Consider the following 21,915-nt stretch of genomic DNA (forward strand, 5'->3'; position numbering starts at 1 on the left):
GGTTTGCATTTCGCTCTTAAGATAATTGTTTATGCTGTGGGCTAGACATATAATAAAAAATTTACTTTTAGCAAAAAATGACAGCTACCTAGCCAATAGAAGTAGATAACTTATGAGACACAGAGCAATGATGCGTAAGGTATCCTTTTCAACCCCAGGACCCCAAATTTAAAGCTGAATTCCAGGCAAATAAAAAATATGTAGTCTGAATAGTATATTTAACTGAATTAGTTTTGACATCACCCTCCTGCTCCTGTCTTCCACATAGCGGCACTCACACTCATAGATGGAGTGCAAGTAACTTGAGCCATTTAGGGTTGAATTGCTTTCCACAATGCTGTCCGTTTAACACTGTGTACATACTTACAGGAAGGGAGAGCACTGATATGACCTCATCATTGTCCACTCTACAGGCTGGGGTGTCAAGGACCTGGCTGTGCTGTCTGGTGAGGGTGACTGGATCACAGATTTACAAATCCTTTAGCAAGTAAAATATTGAAACTGTGCATTTATCTGTTTAAAAAGAGAAACCATCCAGCTAAACCATGAAAGTTGCCACCATCCCTGAGATAAAGGAATAAAAGTACCCCCAACGGTCAATGGGACTTTTACTGCAACACCGGGAATTTAAAAAAACAAATTTATTGGTACAAACTAACATATACAAAAACAGCAATATATATATAGAAAAAAGAATATACAAAATTTAAACCATTAAAAACAATGGTATGAAATGGTAGTGATGCTTGTAAAATCTTCCACACGGCCGTCAAAGTTTCTATGTTGGAAAAAGGAAATAGTACAATTATCATGTCAATGTCTAAAGATGTTTCTAATGGAAAAAAATGTATTAAAAAGTTTATATTTTTAGGCATCCACAAAATGCTATCTCCTAATTCCTACTTGCCAGTTTCCAGGCTTTGTAAAAAAAAAAAAAAACTGGCAGAAAGCACTGAAGCAACTCTGAAGTACATCTCTTTTATTTTATAAAGTTCCCCTCAAGCATTCACCAAAACAGAAAAAGGCTGTAGCACATTTTAAGAAAAAAAAATCTTTTTTTAAAAAAACCTAATAAATACATCCTTAGATGCAGGTTGAAAGCATTCCAGATCTGTTTGAAAAAACATCCAAAAGAGCAGAGAATCTCTAAAGTCATTTTCCAAAATGTCAGGTACATATGCTGCATTCATATAAACTAGATGCTTACTTACTACAAAAATACTGTAAAATTAAATTATTTGAACACAGAGTACAGCAATAATTTCTCATGCTGCCATGTTTATCTGTGAATTAAATGGTATAGATATACTGTATGGAGAAAAAAAAATATTACAAAAGGCAAATTAAAACTAGTGATGAGCAAATCTGCTTTTGCTCAATTTGAGGATAGGCTCTGTGAACACACCCAGATATTCAACAAATTCCAACCTTTGATGTGAACCTCATTAAAGTGAATGGGAGGAGAACCTTCAAAACCACTACTTTTCATTGTCAAAGCTAAAAAGTAATTAATTGTCAAACAAAGGGCATAGGGGGCTGGGCACTGCCAGGAGGAACATGTACCAATGCATTTTTTTTCCATATCATGTTCTCGAGTTGAAGTGGTATTAAAACTTACAGAAGGCCTTTCACTTTAATGTAGAAGGGATTCAAGTGGCTATACAGCCACTCGATCACATCTACAGGCAGCGCAAGCATGTGTCCCCCACCTGTCGCCACCTTTACTGGGCAATCGGGAAGCCCGGTAATGATGTGTCCCCTTCAGCCGCATTCCCTAGGAAGAATGGAATGAACAGAAGTTCCCGCCCCTCTTCTGTGACATCAGAACCTGGAAGTGACAAGGTTTTGTTTGTTTTTTGAAAAGTTGCCATTCGCTTGTACAGCATCTCATCAAAACGATCTCAGTTTTATCAGATGCTTTGAAGACCAGGGGATAGATCTGGGGTCTAAAAGAGGACCTGTCATGCCCATGCTATCACAAGGAATGTTGTTCATCCCTTGTGAGAGCAATGAAGTTGATAAAATTTAAGTTACAGTGTTAAAATTACATTTAAATAATAAAATAAATAGTAATACAAATTTAAGGTGTCCTTGACCCCCTGTGCTAGTGAGCAAAATACGAACATGCATGTAGACCCTGCACACAAATGAAAACGGTGATCGCACCACACATGTGAGGTATAGCCGTGATGTCAGAATGAAAGCAATCATTCTAGTGCCGGACCTCCTGTGTAACGCTAAACTGGTAATCTTTTCATTTTAAAAATAATTTGAAAGTGTGACATGTTAGGTATTTATTTACTTGGGGTAACATCATCTTTTATATGTTACCAAAAAATTGGGTTATACATTGTGTTTTTTTTGCATTAAAATTAATTGTATTTTTTCAAGTGTATTTTAATACATTGTACCGTGTGCCATAAAAATTGCAATGATTGCCATTTTATTCTGTAGGGTCTCTGCCAATATATGTTTTATTTTTATATATATATATATATATATATATATATATATATATATATATATATATATAACGTTTGAGGGTTCTAAGTATTAAAAAAAAAAAAAAATTAGATTTTTTTTCTTGTGAGCAAAAAGTAGTAGAAAATGCTTGGAATGACTTTGTATTGACTATTTGTGCATCTTCTTAACTGGGATATGTTCTATATTGTTATTTCATGAATGTGAATTACAAATGTAATTATAAATGCACCCATATTTCATACTGGATCAATAATAAGCGTACAATAAAATTTTAATATATGTGGTGTCCAGCTTCTTGTGTTACAGAGCCGGCAGGCTAGTGGCTGCATTTGTGTGTGAGCGGAGGTGTGCTGGCAAATATGTTTTTAAATGGGCCATACACTTTATTAACCTGCAACTGACATCCCAATTTGGATCTCTGAAGGGTTGATCTGATTGGTTCCCTGGAGGTTTTAATGCTCTGGATTCATTATTAGTGTACACAAGAACATGTGAGTATTAAAAGGGCATAATTTCTGGTAAGTAGCTGGACTGTCAGTGTTGGAGCTGGATCACAGAGGATATCATGGTTCATGTGGTGTATTATCACATGTTGATGCTATTTTAGCACTTTTTGCCACATCACATATGGCCATGTTGAACTGGTAATTTTGTTTCTGTGATCCATTTACCTTAAAGTTTTTATTTATTTATTGAGATAGCACAGGAAAGTATTTGCTTGCTTTAGAAACTACAGATTATCATTGTATTGTTATTAGTTCTATGATCTACCAGGACACCTAGATCATTCTTGATAATTGACTCCCCTAGTTGTATTCCTAAAATTGATGCTATATGCATGTTTTATTAAGCTTCCAAGTGCCTTTTGTGAACTGAATGCTTGAAAGCTTTGCTATTGTTTCTGCTGCCATGTCTGGAATCATTATTAAGCTTTGCAATTGCTTGTGCTAGTGTGATTTGTGTAACTATTTAATAATGCATGTAGGCATCGGTGACTTCATCCGCATGAATATGGATCACAATTTCTGTGTCTAAACAAGGATTTTACACTCTACAGAGTGATGCCTGAGAATCACTGCATATAAGCATTAGTCATATACTGTACTATATATATATATATATATATATATATATATATATATATACATATATATATATATATATATATTTTTTTTTTTTAAATAGTAATAATATTTGTAGCATATCTGTTGCAAACACTGCCATGTGCGATCGTGTGACTGGAAGATACTTGTCAGTGTTCCAGCGGGATAGGAATATACTTATATATCTAATTGTAAGAGGTTTGGGACAGAAAAGGAGAACATTCCAGCTGTACATTTACAAGAAAAATGCAGATGTACATATGACTTTAGAATTTTTCCCTTAGTGAAACTGTGTTGATATTCATCATGGATGGTCTTTGCAACGTAAAATTTGTTGCCTTATGTTCACCATATTCACTAAGCCAAATAAAAAATCCCTTGCAAAGTAAACAGCTAATTTGCCTTCAGTACATCACCCCATAGGCAACATCCACTTAAAGCTTGACTCTGCAATAAGCAAATATTGTTTAAATCCAAGAGGCATGTGTATTTTTTTGGTTCTTGGTGAGCCTTATATATTTTTTCCAGATCTAATCAGTTGCAGCGTTGCACCTATACGATACTGGTATCGGTGCTGATACTAAGAATTTGCACAAGTACTTGTACGCATGCAAATGCTCCGATACTAAAACCGATACCTTCAGACTCAGTTCACATTTGTGCTGGCTGGTTTGCAGTGCGATTTTAATGCCCATTCCAGTGAGATTTCATTTAGAGGTTTAGATGCAATTCCAATGCGTATTGTAGTGTATGAGATTAGAAATCGCACCTGAACCAGACTGAAATTGCACAGGACTCTTTTTTAAATCACACTCCGGCCGGTCTGCACATATGCGAACAGGTTGTAAAATCTTACTGAAAATCACATGAAAACTGATGTGAATTTTTCCTATCAGTTTTCATGTATGTTTGGTGTGTGTGAACGAGCCCTAATAAAACCTGTCACATAACACTAAAAATAGATATTGTGATGTAAATTATTCCTGCGCTACCGTATGGAGAGAGAACATAAAAGTACAAAATGTATGGACAGCTGCATGCACCAAAATTGGGAACAGACTGGGCCCAATGTACAAGAATAACGCAAAGGGAGGGGGTGCTGTGCTAACCAGAAATAATAAAAAATGATATAATAAGAATGATCTGCATGAGGGACTCCTAGGCAGGATAATCCAGATAACGGGAATAATGATATCCAAATAATAATACTATATCATACCACTGTCCTCATTACCAATACTATCAGTGCAGAGTGAAGCAAGTGCTACAATAAACAAATCCTCCGTAGATAATTACTAAATATATGTCATTAAAACTATAAATAAGTATTCAAACATGCGCTGTAACAGTGGCGGTAAAACAATCTGATAAAAAATATAATAATATAATAAAATAATATGCATACAACGTGCAACTAGAAAGTGTCTATTAATGCATGCAAAAAACGCATGGAAGGTGCATAGTGCTAAGTGACTTTGAGATAATCTGTAGAATCACACAGTGTACCAACAATAGTGCTCCTCTGTAAACTATATTAAAATTCAAGATGACATAACATACACCTGTGTATAACAGTGGAAAAGAATGCAATAAATAAAAATGAACAATAGATGGATATAAAGTGATATTGTCCACAGTGCCAATGTGGTAATGTCCTAGAATGTGCAATGAGAGGGTTCAATGTGCTCAATCCAATGACAAATGAAAGTGGGGTGCCAAAAAAAGGTGATGGGAAACTGTGTCCTCTTTGTGTAATCTCACACTTAAGTAAGCAGTGACCCCTTACCTAGCGGTGCTAGGTTAAACGCAAAGAGCAACTGGCTGGTGGTTGTGGTCCTTACTCGGGGTCCTGAGCTGCACGGGTTCTGTCCCTGCTACCACACTTAGTGGTGCTTGATAAGCCGCAGGCTAGTGTAGATGGCTGTGGTCCTCTATTATGGTCCTATACCAGAGCGGGTCCTATCTCCACCTTCGTGCCTCAAATTAGGGTGTACCAATAATAAAGGACTAGGGGGTACCTCATAGTGTAGTAGGTTAAGAAATAGAGCTTTATTTCAAAATAGATACAGGTACTCACATTTAAAATAATCAGACCGGTGCTTGTATCCTACGAGCGGCGAGCTCGTTAGCCTCAGTCAATCTGAAGTGCCCATTCCGTCCCTACGCGTGACGTCACCAATCACGTGACTTCATCCCCTGATGAAGTCACGTGATTGGTGACATCACGCGTAGGGACGGAATGGGCACTTCAGATTGACTGAGGCTAACGAGCTCACCGCTCGTAGGATACAAGCACCGGTCTGATTATTTTAAATGTGAGTACCTGTATCTATTTTGAAATAAAGCTCTATTTCTTAACCTACTACACTATGAGGTACCCCCTTGTCCTTTATTATTGGTACACCCTAATTTGAGGCACGGAGGTGGAGATAGGACCCGCGCTGGTATAGGACCATAATAGAGGACCACAGCCATTTACACTAGCCTGCAGCTTATCAAGCACCACTAAGTGTGGTAGCAGGGACAGAACCCGTGCAGCTCAGGACCCCGAGTAAGGACCACAACCACCAACCAGTTGCTCTTTGCGGTTAAACTAGCACCGCTAGGTAAGGGGCCACTGCTTACTTAAGTGTGAGATTACACGAAGAGGACACAGTTTCCCATCACCTTTTTTTGGCACCCCACTTTCATTTGTCATTGGATTGAGCACATTGAACCCTCTCATTGCACACTCTAGGACATTATCACATTGGCACTGTGGACAATATCACTTTATATCCATCTATTGTTCATGTTTATTTATTGCATTCTTTTCCACTGTTATACACAGGTGTATGTTATGTCATCTTGAATTTTAATATAGTTTACAGAGAAGCACTATTGTTGGTACACTGTGTGATTCTACAGATTATCTCAAAGACACTTAGCACTATGCACCTTCCATGCGTTTTTTGCATGCATTAATAGACACTTTCTAGTTGCACGTTGTATGCATATTATTATATTATTATATTTTTTATCAGATTGTTTTACCGCCACTGTTACAGTGCATGTTTGAATACTTATTTATAGTTTTAATGACATATATTTAGTATTTATCTACTGAGGATTTGTTTATTGTAGCACTTGCTTCACTCTGCACTGATAGTATTGGTAATGAGGACAGTGGTATGATATGGTGTTATTATTTGGATATCATTATTCCCGTTATCTGGATTATCCTGCCTAGGAGTCCCTCATACAGATCATTCTTATTATATAATTTTTTATTATTTCTGGTTAGCGCCGCACCCCCTCCCTTTGCGTTAAAAATAGATATTGGTAATTGGTATCAGCAAGTACATAGGAAAAAGTATCAGTACCCATACTCAGTCTTAAAAAACTAGTGTTGGTGCATCCTTAACCACTTCAGCCCTGGAAAATTTGGCTGCCGAATGACCAGGCCATTTTTTGCGAAAGGGCACTGCGTCGCTTTAACTGACAATTGCGCGATTGTGCAACGCTGTACCCAAACAAAATTATCATCCTTTTTTTCCCACAAATAGAGCTTTCTTTTGGTGGCATTTGATCATCTTTACAGTTTTTATTTTTTGCGCTATAAACAAAAAAAGATTATATTTTTAAATTTTTTGTGTTATAGAACACACAAAATAAAAAAATGTAAAAAATCTAATTTCTTCATCAGTTTAGGCCAATATGTATTCTGCTAGATATTTTTGGTACAAAATATCCCAATAAGCATATATTGATTGGTTTGCGCAAAAGCTATAGCGTCTACAAACTATGGGATATTTTTATAAATTAAAAAAAAAAAAGGTTTCTTTACTAATAGAGGCAGCGATCAGCCTTCAACTTCGATATTGCAGTGGACAAATCAAACGCCTAACTGACACTTTTGACACTTTTTGGGATCCAGTGACACTAATACAGTACTATAAAATATAATTCTGCCTCTTTACTGGGTAATTGGCGGGCGCCGGCGGACATCAAGTCCGTGGTACCATCTGCTGGGCACCCGCTGTGTATAATCACAGTGGGAGCAGGACGCCGACGCCCCAGACCCGGTACCTACATTTTTTGGCACAAAGCGGCCACCCTGCCACAGTAAATGTATGTTGGGAGGTCTGCAAGTGGTTAAAGGACAAGACAGCTAGCAATGTGAATCATCATTCCTTTCTGGATTCTATAGATATACAGTCTACTAAAAATGGGTATAAAGTGGTTTTATTTATCATTTGATGTATGCATGTTTGTCAAGCATTCTATAAACCATTAAAAAAATAGTTTTTTATAATGACGGAAAGTACATGCTACAATAGGGATTGTCATGTTATAGAGATATTTAAAAAAATAGTATCCCTGGCAAGTGTGTTAAGAAAATTATATTTTCTTTGTCAAATGTCAGACACTATGGAACAGTCAAGCTTCTTAGACTTGTTTGAGCTATCAGTACCACATATGCCGTTTTTACACTATATTTCTATTTCTAACTCACATTTCATGTGCTCCTATTGATTGAGTCTTAAAAATAGTACTTTTTATCTGCCCTTTGTCTCAGCAGACTCTTGATCATGGCTGTAGCAAAGCACTTCTTAAAATAGCAATTTAAAATGAAGTGTTGTAGGTTCTAGAATGCCCAGTATATACATTTTTTAAGCTACATAAAATTGAGGATAGTTTTGTAGCTGACTTTCAATCACTGACAGCATTTTTTTTTGTTTGACAGAAGAGTACACCTAGCATTGGACAGATGAAGAATGAACATTCTAAAACTAAAGCCAACATCCATGGATAAGGCCTCATGTACACTGCTGCTGGTAAATGGACGTTTAGGGGCAGTTGGGCATTTTTTCAGCTGCGCCTGAACTGTCCCCTATGTTATCTTATCAGTACATGTACACAGGGTCGTTTATAGTAGTTTCTAGGCAGTTGAGTTTAGAAGCATTATTTGGAATGCCAAAAAATGCATTCAGGACCAATGTTCGGAGGCATTTGAAACGCCAAATGCCTGTAACAGCTTGCAAATGTTAACACGGTAACTCACATTTAGCAGAGTTTCGTTTACAGACTTTTTTCATTTTAACAAAAAAAAAAAAACTAAATTTTTTTTAAAACGCTCCTAAATGCAAATGTGGCAAAATGCGGCAAAACGCCGCTAAACGCGGCATGTAAATGCGGCTAAACAGACGTTTTTAAATGTCGGATTCTAGCTGTCAAATTAACTTGTTCAGTATACCATGTCCCATGTACATGAAGCCTTACTGGGGGTCAGAACTCATTCAATGCTGAAGGTCACACAGGCTTAAAACAGGCTTGAAAGGCTTGCATTCTTGCACCTTTAGTCTTACATGGAACAGTATGTTTGCCAGCAATATACTAAAGCAATATACTAAATGACACTTGAAAAATGTAATTAGTAAAGACAAAATACAAGTATATGCTTTTTACAAATTAACATATCTACATAAATTTCAAGAAACATGCAGAATATTTTCTAATATAATCTAAACATAAAATGTGTTGTTACTAGCACTACAACTTGGAGATGAAGAAAATATTTTACTCCATATTTATAACGATAGTTATAGGTTCAACTTTGCATTCACTTTCTTTTTCTTTGTGTTTCCACTGCTGCTGTGCTATCCCTTCTGCCTATAACTCACTATACCTCACCTTGATTTCCTTTTACCCAACAAATTCTGTAATATTTGTGTATCCCAACTTTCCCCTCAAATCAAGATCTACTTTTGACCAATCTGAGAATGATTTTCACATTGCCTGAACTGACATAGCCCCCCAGGTCCTGTATACCTAGTAAGCCTCCAAGGTACTGTACTTTGCATTAGCCTTGGAAGAGGAAAAGATTTCATCTGGCCTGGCATAGACTGTGGCCCATGCATTAGGTCACTTGATGATCTAAAGAATATACATTAAATTAATTATTGTACAATTGTGTTTTAACCTTATGGAAGCTTCTACACTTAATAAAGCTGGTCATATATGGATTGAAGTTCAGCTGTTTCAGCAGGGAACAGCAGAATTTCAATCCATGTATGGACAAACGGGTTGTACAGAAGTCAATCTACACAATTTGCATTTTTTGATTTGGAAACAAATGTTTTTATATTGTGTTTAATTTTAGATTTAATTGCAAAAACTGAATTGAAATAAACAATTTTTGCTCCTTTACCCTTCAGTTTTCTAGACTTGACTATAAAGCATACATACATACATGGTGGTTTTCTTTATCTAAGCTTGAGCTGTGTGTGTAATAAAATGAATAAGAAAAGTGATCTGGAGATAATAGCATGTATGAGGTTGAATAACAAAATGACCTTTACAGTGGATGGCCAAGCATTACAGAGAATGGTGGAAGCTTAATGGTATATTAAAAAAGGTGTATTGCTGTAGAAGTAAAGCCTCATATGGTGAGTAATTACATTTATCCTCAAGATGCGATACGATTATGAAGAATAAAGAGATTGTGCAGTGATGCATAATAAAATACCTAATTAAATTTATTCTTTTGAGGAATTTACATATATAGTCTAATTAATTAAATAAAATAAAAATAGCTCAGATTAGCTTTAATATGTTGACATAACTAATTATTAAGCTTTATCTTATGTGTTTTTTCATTCAAAGGCAGCTTGGCACTTACCCTTTAAACAAAGAAAAAAGTGCAGATTTAGGTTGTTATTCTTCAGTCTGCTATGAGATTTTGATCAGTCAGCCAGCTGATCAAAAAAAAAAGGAAAACAAATGGATCCTCCGATCTACACAATCAAGGTGGATGGAAGAATTCTCCCCACTGTGCTACTGTATTCTGACAGCTGGAACTCCTCTGCTGTCAGAATACACTGATCAGAGCTGCAGCCAATCATCTGTTGAGCTGATCAAACAAGAATTTCAACACTCCAATTTGAGAGAAGCTAATCACTAGAGTGACTTCTCTCTAGCAGAATTGGTCATAGATGAGATTTTGATCCATCTATTACCAGCTTTAATGTTGGTTTATAACAGAAATGCATGGTTAGCTAACGAATGAAATGAATGGTTAGCTGAATTGAATTTAAACTGAATGATTTATAACTGCCCACGCACCCAAAAATGTAGAAAAGAGACTGGCAGAATTTTCACATCCAAATTTCAGGAGTGCTGGAAGCTTGCACTGTGGTTCCTCCACCAGCCTTTATGTCGCTTATGTTTCCTGTAGTGAGATGCAAGCCAGCAAGAGGAACCACAGATTGCACACTTGGAGATATGTCGGATGTAAAGATCCTACCAGCTGCTTTGCAAAAGAGTGAATATTCCACAAACAGATACAGGTTTGTATAAATCTCTTTTTCTGCATGATAATTTGGTTTATAATTTTTAATTTACCAACAAAGTCACTTTATTGCGCTGCAACAAAATGCATTTGTGTGAGGGGGCCCTTTTAAAAACAATGCATTTTCTCCTGACACTACATCTTGCTGCGCTAGAAAAAAAAAAATACTTGTTAAATGGAAAACAGAAAAAGAAACACAGAGTGAACATGGCATTTAAGCACTTAAATTTCAGTTTACTGGAATTAGATAAATCAAAAAGTCAGTATATTTGGTTTATATAGATTACTGCACTTTGTTTATAATTTGGCTGTTCACTGCCTTAATTAATAAGCCCCTTTGGCTGGTTCATCAACTAAGTAAGGAGGAAGTATTAGTCCACGGGGGGGATTATATCATGAGCAATTTTGTTCATTCAGGCAGGATGAGGAATTTATTTATAAGCTGCTAAACTCAGAATATTGGGGAGTGACATTCAGGAGAGCTACTATAACAAGGATAGGGGTAAAACAGTATTTTCAAGGACACTTAACAGCTGAGCTAGAGATAAACATATTGATATAAAGTAAGAGGTACAACGTTGTGCTTAGCCAGGGATGGGGGCACAGGTTCATTTCCATGGGCAGTTTGTTTTAAAATGTATGCACACTATTATATCTATTCCATTTTTCTTGATGAACTGACTTCCCATTTCAATAGCTGAAACACCTTACAGTCTTATAGGGCATACACACGGTCGGACTTTGTTCGGACATTCCGACAACAAAATCCATGGATTTTTTCCGATGGATGTTGGCTCAAACTTGTCTTGCATACACACGGTCACACAAAGTTGTCGGAAAATCCGATCGTTCTGAACGCGGTGACGTAAAACACGTACGTCGGGACTATAAACGGGGCAGTGGCCAATAGCTTTCATCTCTTTATTTATTCTGAGCATGCGCGGCACTTTGTCCGTCGGATTTGTGTACACATGATCGGAATTTCCGACAACGGATTTTGTTGTCGGAAAATTTTATCTCCTGCTCTCCAACTTTGTGTGTCGGAAAATCCGATGGAAAATGTCCGATGGAGCCCACACACGGTCGGAATTTCCGACAACACGCTCCGATCGGACATTTTCCATCGGAAAATCCGACCGTGTGTACGGGCCATTACTGCGCAATCTTTGATATAGCTTACTAATCCTCTATCCAGGCAACTTATTTGCCTTTATAGTCATACTAAGAGTAAAGCTGGGTGCTGGGGACAATTACCGTGTGTGCCCAAATTAACCATCCAATGGCCAAAGAAGTTCTTCTTATGACCTAGAAAAAGCAGCAGAGATGGTGGAAGCAGAAAAAAGGGGTGATAGGATCCTAGACCTATCTTCACTTAAGGACAGCACGGAAGTAAGATGTGTCAAAAGGCTGCACTTTTTATTTCAGAAAACAGAGTTTTATTTTAGAGTACTGAAAAAAGTAAAAGGTCAAAGACTGAAGATGAGTGCATTGGTAGAAAGATGGTGGGAGTCAATACATATGTGATTGAATTTTGAAGACACTTCAAGGTGGGATTTGTGCACTCTGATATCACGGAATAGAAGAGATTTACATATAGAGACTGGTGGAATTGATTGTATGTTAATGTTGTGAAAGGATTAAACATGTTTAAAGGGTAATAACACCAGAGACTATTTTGTATTGTATATGCATAATACACTGTATTGGATTATTGTATATTTTATTTTTTTATATATGGTTTATGTATGTATATTTATTGGATTTATTAGGAAGGATTTATTTATTTGTTTATAGGGAGGTGTGAGAAAACATTATTTTATTTACAACCCTCACAATTGGCATTGGTGATTGTAGCACAAGGAGCATTAAGGGAGTGCAGGATTGCCCCCTCTAATAATTGATTTATCATGATTAATGATGGATCTTCATTGCCAAATGATGTAATGTTTTATTTACGTATGAAGATCCATTGTAAATAATGAGGAACTGCCACACTTCAATGTTTCTCTGTTGTCTAACAATGTTGCTGTCAGAAAGGACATTGCAGCATATGGAATGGTGCATTGAGATGAGTACGAGTATCTATGCACAGGTGCAGGCTGACTAACAGTCACACATGCATGAACACGTGCGTGAGAATATGCGTGCACATCTATCACTAATGCTGGCACCAAGCAGGCTATTTGAACTAATCTGCTGTACATGACCAATACTGTCTTGTCTACAACATTCCTGTGAAACCTGCTTTATGCTATTCTGTATCTGACTATACATTATTGACCCAACCTACCTTGACTTCTCCTGATATCCACCTGTACCAATCCTGGCTTGCACTTGTTCTACGCTTCTGCTTACTCCTTCCATTCCTGACCTGCTCATTCATTACTGACTCTGGCCTGACCTCTGATTATGCTTCTGTCTACATGATCATACTTGATGTGATCGTCAGTTACCAGGCCAGCTTGCCTTACCTTTCTGATAATTTTCCTACTGCCCAGCCAGCTGCTGCTGTTCATCTTCCTGCTGCCCAGACAGTCTCTGCTGATTATCTGGATGCTGCCAGGGCAATCTCTGCTGACCTTCTGCCTGATGCCTGGCCTGACTCTGCTGATGCTCTCCCTGTTTACCCGTACCAGCCTCCAGCAAGGCTTACCAGGTACCCACACCACTCTGTGCCCTTGCAACACCTGTTCACGTTACCTGATGTCCTGAATTAGAGGTATAGGAGAGGCTGACCTCATCAATTCAGGACCCTCCAGGTACCATTAAATGACAGAATTCCCAGCACTGCTATAATATATACTACAGCCCCAGGAATCCTGGATGACCCAAATGATAATCATGATCATATTTGGTCAATTACATCACCCAGGGCTGTGGCATACATTACAGCAACTTTAGGAATTCTGTCATTTTGCAATGGTACTGCGGCAGGGTAACAGTATTGTGATGGTGAGGAAGCATCATGACAGTGTAAGTGTGTTTATATACATTTTACTTTTTTTGGGAATAAGTAGTAATGTACCTCATGGGGGAAATGATATCTAAACCCCCCTTTATGGAAGTATATTATATATTACATACATTCACATACAAATCTGCAAAAAGAACAAGCATATTCCCTTACCTCCTCTTTTTCAGCACTGAGCAGATCCCGCCACTCTTCAGTTACATGGCCAAAATCTACAGTGTTCATAGGGACCTTCACCTCTCCAATTTGGTCATGTTTAGAGAATCGATCAAAGTCATAAACAGTCAGCACCAATGTCTTGCCTCCCAGCTCAGCGTAGGGCACCTATTAAAACAAGCAAATGTTACTATTATGCATTCATTATAAAACAAGCAGAATAGCCTTAAGCTACTCTACAAAAACTGCTAAATATGCCAATGAAATAGATATAATGTAGTTGTTTTATCTGCCAAAGGATTTGTATTTCTAACCCTCATATTGTGTCCATACGATTTACACAAACCCTGAAAGAAAGCACAACCAGCCTTAAGACAAGACTTTTCTCTGCCGCACAAAGGTAATAAAAGTATTGCATGTCTTGCTCCTACTTCCAGTCTTTGACTTGACAGTGAAGGCGAACCAGATGAGTTTATCTATCTGTCAGTCTGCTTTGCCCTCCTATCAGTGTGCTCCTTGCTGCACATGAGTATTGCATCACAACTGATTAGCTTCTTATACTGCTTCTCCCTCTCCCACTCCAAACTCTTTTGTATAGTGACTGTAAGAGGCTAATATTTCAAATTTATGTACTTGTAGACTTCAAATCCCCAGACCGCTGGACTAGCCTGCAGGGTGCAGACGGCTCAGCATCCCCAGAGGTAATAACAGCAGGGACCCAGGGGCCAATTTTTTTCTGTAAAGGTGAAATAAAACTTCAATTGTTTTTAATGAACACGTGTTTTCATATATTGGTGTTTTTTTTACCTGGAGGTCAGTATTAATATAGAATAAATATTACACTAAAACACTTAGAGGTGCCATCACAATCTATAGCTTACGGATAGCATATTTGGACATTAAAATCACTGACAATTAGAAGAACTGTGCAATCATTTGCTAAATAGTTTTATACTCTACAAGACAATTGCAGTTTCTTTAAAAAAAATTAAGCATACTTCAAATAAAATGTCCCAATCCATCTCCACTAACAAACAACCATAAAAATAGGAACAAGTTATATTATTAGTCCAATACAATACATATAACAAAAAAGGTATAGAAAAAGGCGATCTAAAACTAATTCAATTATATAAATATACAGACATGCGCCAACAAATCAAAACAAAAAATGTGTATGTGCTCCTTGTGCTAGTCCATTATAACCTTCTATTCCACATCCTTAATGAAAAAAGTGCATAAGTGGTTCATATAACACACTGGGGTGCAGTTGTGTATAGTAGCCAAGCAGCTCCTAACTTCCGCTTGTTCAATTAAGCTTTGACAAAAAAAAAAAAAATATTGGCTTCTATGCAGAGTTGCACCAGATTTTGCACTCTTCACTTTTACTAAATCAATGCCACTGTGAACGCAATTATTTTCTGTGAATCCTCACTGTCTCTCACACACTTTGTGTTTTTCACTAGATATCTACCTTTATGAATGAAAACATCCAGATTTTATGCTCACTTCCTGTGCTAGACCCCTTTTACATAAGAAGGTCTACACACACTGTAAATACCACCACAAAACGTTTTTTTTTTTTTTTAGACATAAACAAGAAATGGTTTTAGGTTTTTTTTCTATACTTTTTTCTATATTTCATTGGACTTAGCACTGCACTGTTTTCTGTTTTATTGGTCTATTGATGTGTGAATCACATAGCTGGCTAAGCCGTTAGAGCAGCATATGATATAGCAGTGCAGAAGGCTATTGCAGTATACTTCCTGTCCATCTCTAAGCTTATCAGAGATGACCACTACTTCCTGAACTGATGATATGCAATATTTCAGAAGACGCCATGAATATTGCAAGGAGATAGAGACAGCCCTTAGCAGGTTGGGCAGTGGAAAGTACTGTTGCAACCTCTAGAACTTTTTATTTATTGTTAAAGAGGCTCGGTGCAGAATATGTGATTTTTTAAAATAAAATTGTACATCTCGTTCAAAGCTTGATTAAGCATGTGTAGGAAAGGGATCTTTTTCACAGGGAGATATTTTTTCTACCAGCTATGGGATAGAGTTAACACAGATATAATTAAAATGCTTTGTTTACTTTACACTAATTAATCAATTTTGTCAAAATTAAATGGGAATTATAGGACCAAATGTTTTTCTGAAAAGCTATGATATAATGTCTCCATTAATATTTATAACAGCATATATTATAATGGACATTTAGGCAGCACACAGTGGTGTTAAGAAATACACAATGTTAAACCATATTAATTTCACTTCACCTGTTAATTCATTGTTTATACATGGGCACAACTGAAGAGCTTTAATGGGTTTCATTCACTAATCTGGCATACAAACAATAATGTTCAGTAAGCTGTAAAAATGTAAGTGGAATTGTACTAAATAAATAAAAATATGAGAACAGGCAGGATTTTTAATGCAGAAAGAAATACTTGGGGCAATTTACTAAAACTGGAGCATCCAGAATATGGTGCAGCTGTGCATGGTATCCAGTCAGCTTCTAACTTCAGCTTGTTTTATTAAGCTTTGACAATAAAACCCAGAAGCTGATTGGTTTATTTGCAGAGTTGCACCAAATTTTGCATGCTCCAGTTTTAGTAAATACCCCCACTGTGTCTTTTCTGCATATGTAAATGATATTTACTATATATATATCCCATGCTTGAAAAAGGAATGCATTAAGCTTGAAACATTGCCCTTATATTGGACACTGGAGCTTTTTAGGCTCTTTGCCTAATGTACAAATAAAATATTTTTTTTTTTCTTGTACAGTCTTTTAATGTCCTTGGTAAAGGTAAACCTTTTCTGAATTTTTCTATACTAGTAGGGTATTTTTGAAGGGCTTTTTTTTTAAATGTCTGGATTACTTCATCTTGAAAATATTTTTAAACTTTAAACCAAAGGATTAAATTGACTGAATCTTTAGCAATACAGGACATGGTTTGGAAAAAGACGTAGGTTCAGAAATCACATTTTCTGACAGCCACCAATGTTTAGATTTTATATTGATCTTTTTCTGAATATGAGTAGTGAGTTTAAAGTCAATGGATCATAGCAGTGATTTTTGATTAACCACCACAGCTCTGGTAGTATATTCAACCTCACTTGCAAAATAATAGATATAATCATTTTTGGTTTAAGGGTGGTTATACCATATATTACTCCCCCTTGGTATATAAGGATTTAGTAGGGTGTCTATGCTCCCCTTATTTAAAAAAAAAGTCACATTGTTTGTGAATCTATCAACTAAAATATAAAAATAATGTTTTATTCTTGAAAAAAATTTATGTTTTAGGCCCTAGTGGGTGAGATGCCTATGTAGGATAGTATATCACCCCAAATTCTTTTGTTTCCATTAGTTCCTACATTGTGGCTGCTTATGTTTTTGAAAAATAATCATGCTTGTTTTCATTATATACCGAGGTTCAGAAATTGACTTTTAGGCTCGGTTCACACTGCAGCGATGCGGGAACCCTGTGAATGCACTGCGGGTTCCCGCATCGCATGTCTCCCGGCAGCAGTTTGCACTGCCCTATGCGAACTGCTGGGAGTGTCAATTGAAAGTTAATGACACCCCCGAATCAGTTTGCATATCGCAGTGCGAACTGAAAATTTGCGATCCGATTCTGCTATGGACCAAAAAAGGGGTCCTCTGTGAGTTTGGTCTGATTGTGATGCAAATTCAGCCAGACTATCTGTATGGCTGAAATCGTATCGCACAGAGATCACATTTGATTTGCACTGCAGTGCGGTGCGAATCACATCCGATGTCAGACATTGCCCTTACAGTCATACTTCTACCTTTTTTATTTAACATCCTAAATTTCATTTATAGCAAGATCTCTGATAGCATTACTGTAAACAACTTGGAATTTATGAAAGGGTAAGGACAAAGATGCATTTTGTGTCATTCACAATGTTACTAATTATAGAAGTACTAACTATGAGTGACTTCTAATTATTCATTTAAAGCAATGCATTATTTAGACAAATCGTGATCAGCTCATACTGGTTTATGTTTTATAGTGTGCCTTTTTAGTTTGAAATGTTGTTAATGTTTATTATGCCATATTTTATGATATCATTGCAGCTAAAGAGATGAGTCATCTGGGGTGACTCATTTTCATGCTGAGTATCTAATAATAGTCTTTTATTATTTGTATTTATATTATTTGTATTTTGGTTGTCATCCATGTTCCTTTTCCAAGAGACTGTGTATCTAGGTCTCAATGAATAACTGCAGAATGAACAGTGACATTACTGCAGAGTTTGAAGAACAACAAGACATGCTCTTTGGAAAACATTTTAAAGAGATGGTCCATTAAAAACAGATATGATTTATATTCAAGAAGTCAAATGGATGGAAGCTTGTTGAGATAAAGCTGCATAGGTGTAATCAGAGAGCTTCTAATATTTATGTTTTAAGTGTAACATAGAACAAGAAGCAACAAGAACATTTTCAAAAATGATTATTAAGGTTGCTTGCTATTAATTACCTACTTGCCTAGCAAATTATAAGAGCAAGAATAGTTTTTATTTTGCTTAAACTAATTTTAAATATTTTGGTAACTAAAATTGACATATAGACATCAGTAAACCTACTCTAGAAAAATTGTCATTATCTTATGTCTGTGCTTACAAAGGTGTTGTTACTGTGTGATGACATGATTGGAACACTGCTATGCAATGCTGACCCTTCCAGTCAGTTGCAAAGGCATATATCACTTCCAAAGATTAAGGTATTGTTCACAAACAATTCTGTGTTCCCATGTTTACTGTTGTGATCCCTACTGCTCTGTCATTATAATACTCTGAAAAAGTGGCATCTAATTTGTATATTGTGTACAAGGCACAACTTCATTCCTAGAGGGGAGTAATAAAACAAATCTAATCAAAAAAAGAAAAGGGTTGCAAACCAATGATGTCAATGCAATGTCATCAGGGTGCAGTCCTTTTTAATTTTGACACATAGGGGTTGATTTACCAAAGGCAAAAAGACTGTGCACTTTGAAAGTGCAGTTGCAATCTGCAAGTGCTGTTTCTCCATAGCTTAGTAAATGATGTAATGCTTCACTTTATCAAAAATACCCAATCTCATGCAAGGAGAATGAAAAACTGTATTTTTGCTTGCAATTGATTGGATGTTGGAAGTCAGCATTTTCTAAGTCCTGAAGCAACTGTACTTGCAAAGTGCATAGTCTATTTGCCTTTAGTAAATCAACGCCATGGTCTACTGAGCAGGGATGTAATCCTGGGTTACCTGCCACTGTAACAAATATATTGCTATTACCTAACATCAGAAGTTGAAAAATATATCCCTTTCTAAGTTTATCAGCATATTAAAGCCAGGCATCTTCAGCCATCTAATCACCAAGAAATTTTGGTATCCAGTACACCACACTATACACATGTGTTCTGGTCTTTGTTGATGCTGCAAATATAGTATGAACATTGCACAGCAGTACAAAAACTATAATTATATCAAATTCTGGTTTGTGTAATTTAATACCTTTATGTTTATATACCGGTCTCCATAACACATACCATTTTGAAAGTTAGTAATTCGTTAATAATTAGTAACAGATACACAATGGGAGTTATTTACTAAAGGAAAATCTACTTTGCACTGAAAGTGCACTTGGAAGTAAAGTCGCTGTGGATCCGAAGGGGACATGCAAGGAAAATAAAAAACAGCATTTTAGCTTGCACATGATTGGATGATAAAATCAGCAGAGCTTCCACTCATTTCAGATCTACCCCTTATATTTAGAGTGACTGCACTTCCAAGTGCACTTTCAAGTGCACTTGCAGTGCAAAGTGGATTTGACTTTCGTAAATAACCCCCAATGCTTGTTCAAGTGAGTGTGCCAAAGAAGAAGATCAGATTTTGGCAGGGGAGGACTGGGCTAGGGGACATTTGCCTCCTGGACCAATACATACAGTCTATCTTTAGCCCACAGAAAACAGTCCCTACCGTGAAAAAAAAAAAAGCTGGTTGTGTTTCTCTCCCAGGCCAAATGATCTGAGTACTTTCTTAAAGGGCGGGCTCCGTCAGTCCAGAGTGTAGGTTTTGTTGAGTATTTTTGTTATTTAAGCTGGTTTTGGAATATGGTAGTCAGCAGTAGGAAGGATTAAAGAGACAAAGGGGTAGTGCCTTGTGGTTAAAGCAGTTGTGCTGTGTAGCAAGTCTTTGGGGGCCATGCATACATAACTGTGTTTACTTTTTATATCGAGTGTACACATATAGCATCAGCATATCAGTCTATTAGCATAATAGTCATAATTCTTAATATTCCAACTACTTCATGCCTTAGTGCGGTGATGGTAAAAAAGTATAGTGCACAGTTGTACGCAGTGGTGAAATTCTATCCAATACAAAGCATGAAATCACTTGCACTTTCTTTGGATGGGTCTATGACAGTTGCTGATGAGCCTGGAGTTCAATGAGGTCCACTAGGATTTGCTTTGTTCTCAAAGTGTATTGCAAAATTACAAAAATAAAAAGATTCAGAAGCTCTCCTGTGTGGAAGAGTCAGAGTAAAGAACCAGTATTCTGTTTTATCAAATTTTTAATCTAGAGAAAAATGTCATATGTCTAGATGACAGGTAGAAGCAGAAACAGAACATTTGCTATATTGTACAGTGTATTTTGAACATGTGTAAACGTCAGAGAGTAAAAGCAGACACACTTTTCTTGCTTGACACTTAACCTTCATAAACTGTTACAATCTCTAAGGATGATAAAAAGCTATGTGTGCAATTTATAGCTTAAGAATGATTACATTTTGCCAATAAATGTTTTTCTCCTTTTTTTCCCCACATAACCCTTTAAATGCTACAGGCAGAAAAAGAAGATATAGAACATTTACTGCACTTTGGAGTATTACTCTTTTAGACTCACTTCCAGTGTGCTGTTATTTAGCCAGTGAATGTTAGCATGACTACATCTGACCTACTTTGATGATTTACTGTACTAAAGGCAAATATGATGTGCACATTGCAAAGGGATTTTTATTTTGCAGTGGAATTTTCCCTTAGCTTAGTGGGTGTTTACTTTGCAAAGAATACCCAATCACGTGCAAGAAAAAAACAGTATGTTTGCTTATAAAAATACTGTTTTGTGAATGTGTGTAAATATACGGTGAATGTGGTGAAATTTCATGTGACTAAATTATGGAAGCCAGCAGAGCTGATTTTCTTGCAAAGTGAAAACTACTATTTGCGTTTAGTAAATCTACCCCACTATGGACTTAAATCTTTTCACTGCCAAGGATGTAAGGCTTGGCAGCTAGCCAGCTCAGTAAGCTTTAAATCCTGTGTATTCTCCTCTGCTTTAAGCTCAGGTTGCTTCAGGGACCACAAAATTATTACAGAAGTGTCCCCCAGACTCTCGATTAAATGAATAGCTGGCAAGCTGCTGCTTGCTGCCAGTGACTTGCAAGGTGAACATGCTGTGCTCCCTTAGTCAACCCTAATACAAACTTAGATACTTACAGGATTTTACATTTGCAATTTTTCAGTGCTCATGCTATTTACTTAGAATGTCTGTCTGTCTATCTATCTATCTATCTATCTATCTATCTATCTATCTATCTATCTATCTATCTATCTATCTATCTATCTTAACTAATAATGAGAGTCAGTTCACTTTCTGCCGGATAGGTTCAGATATTATATGGTCCTCAACTTTCCACTTAAGCTTTTAGTTAGATAGTCCCAAGTTTTAATCTAAACTTGTTTTATCCCTAGGAGAATAAGGTACCTGACTTAATGGGACAAAAGATGCTACTGTGGATAATGTATTATTTTTTAATAAACAGGAGGATTTGTGTTAAAGAAGTCTTAAAGTAGAAC

The 21,915-nt window shown here is 36.7% G+C and overlaps 1 protein-coding gene across 5 annotated transcripts in view; it reads right to left on the reverse strand.

Moving 5' to 3' along the window:
• Window positions 1–21,915, reverse strand: part of SYT1 (synaptotagmin 1) — a 954,200-nt gene that overhangs the window by 103,880 nt on the left and 828,405 nt on the right. For all 5 annotated transcript variants that reach the window (XM_073620000.1, XM_073619998.1, XM_073619999.1 and 2 more), the window contains one exon: window positions 14,045–14,212. In XM_073620000.1, coding sequence (XP_073476101.1) covers window positions 14,045–14,212 — 168 coding nt within the window. The remainder of the gene's footprint in view (window positions 1–14,044; window positions 14,213–21,915) is intronic.

The sequence above is a fragment of the Aquarana catesbeiana genome, linkage group LG03, assembly GCF_042186555.1.
Source record: "Aquarana catesbeiana isolate 2022-GZ linkage group LG03, ASM4218655v1, whole genome shotgun sequence".
NCBI classification, from domain to species: Eukaryota; Metazoa; Chordata; class Amphibia; order Anura; family Ranidae; genus Aquarana; species Aquarana catesbeiana.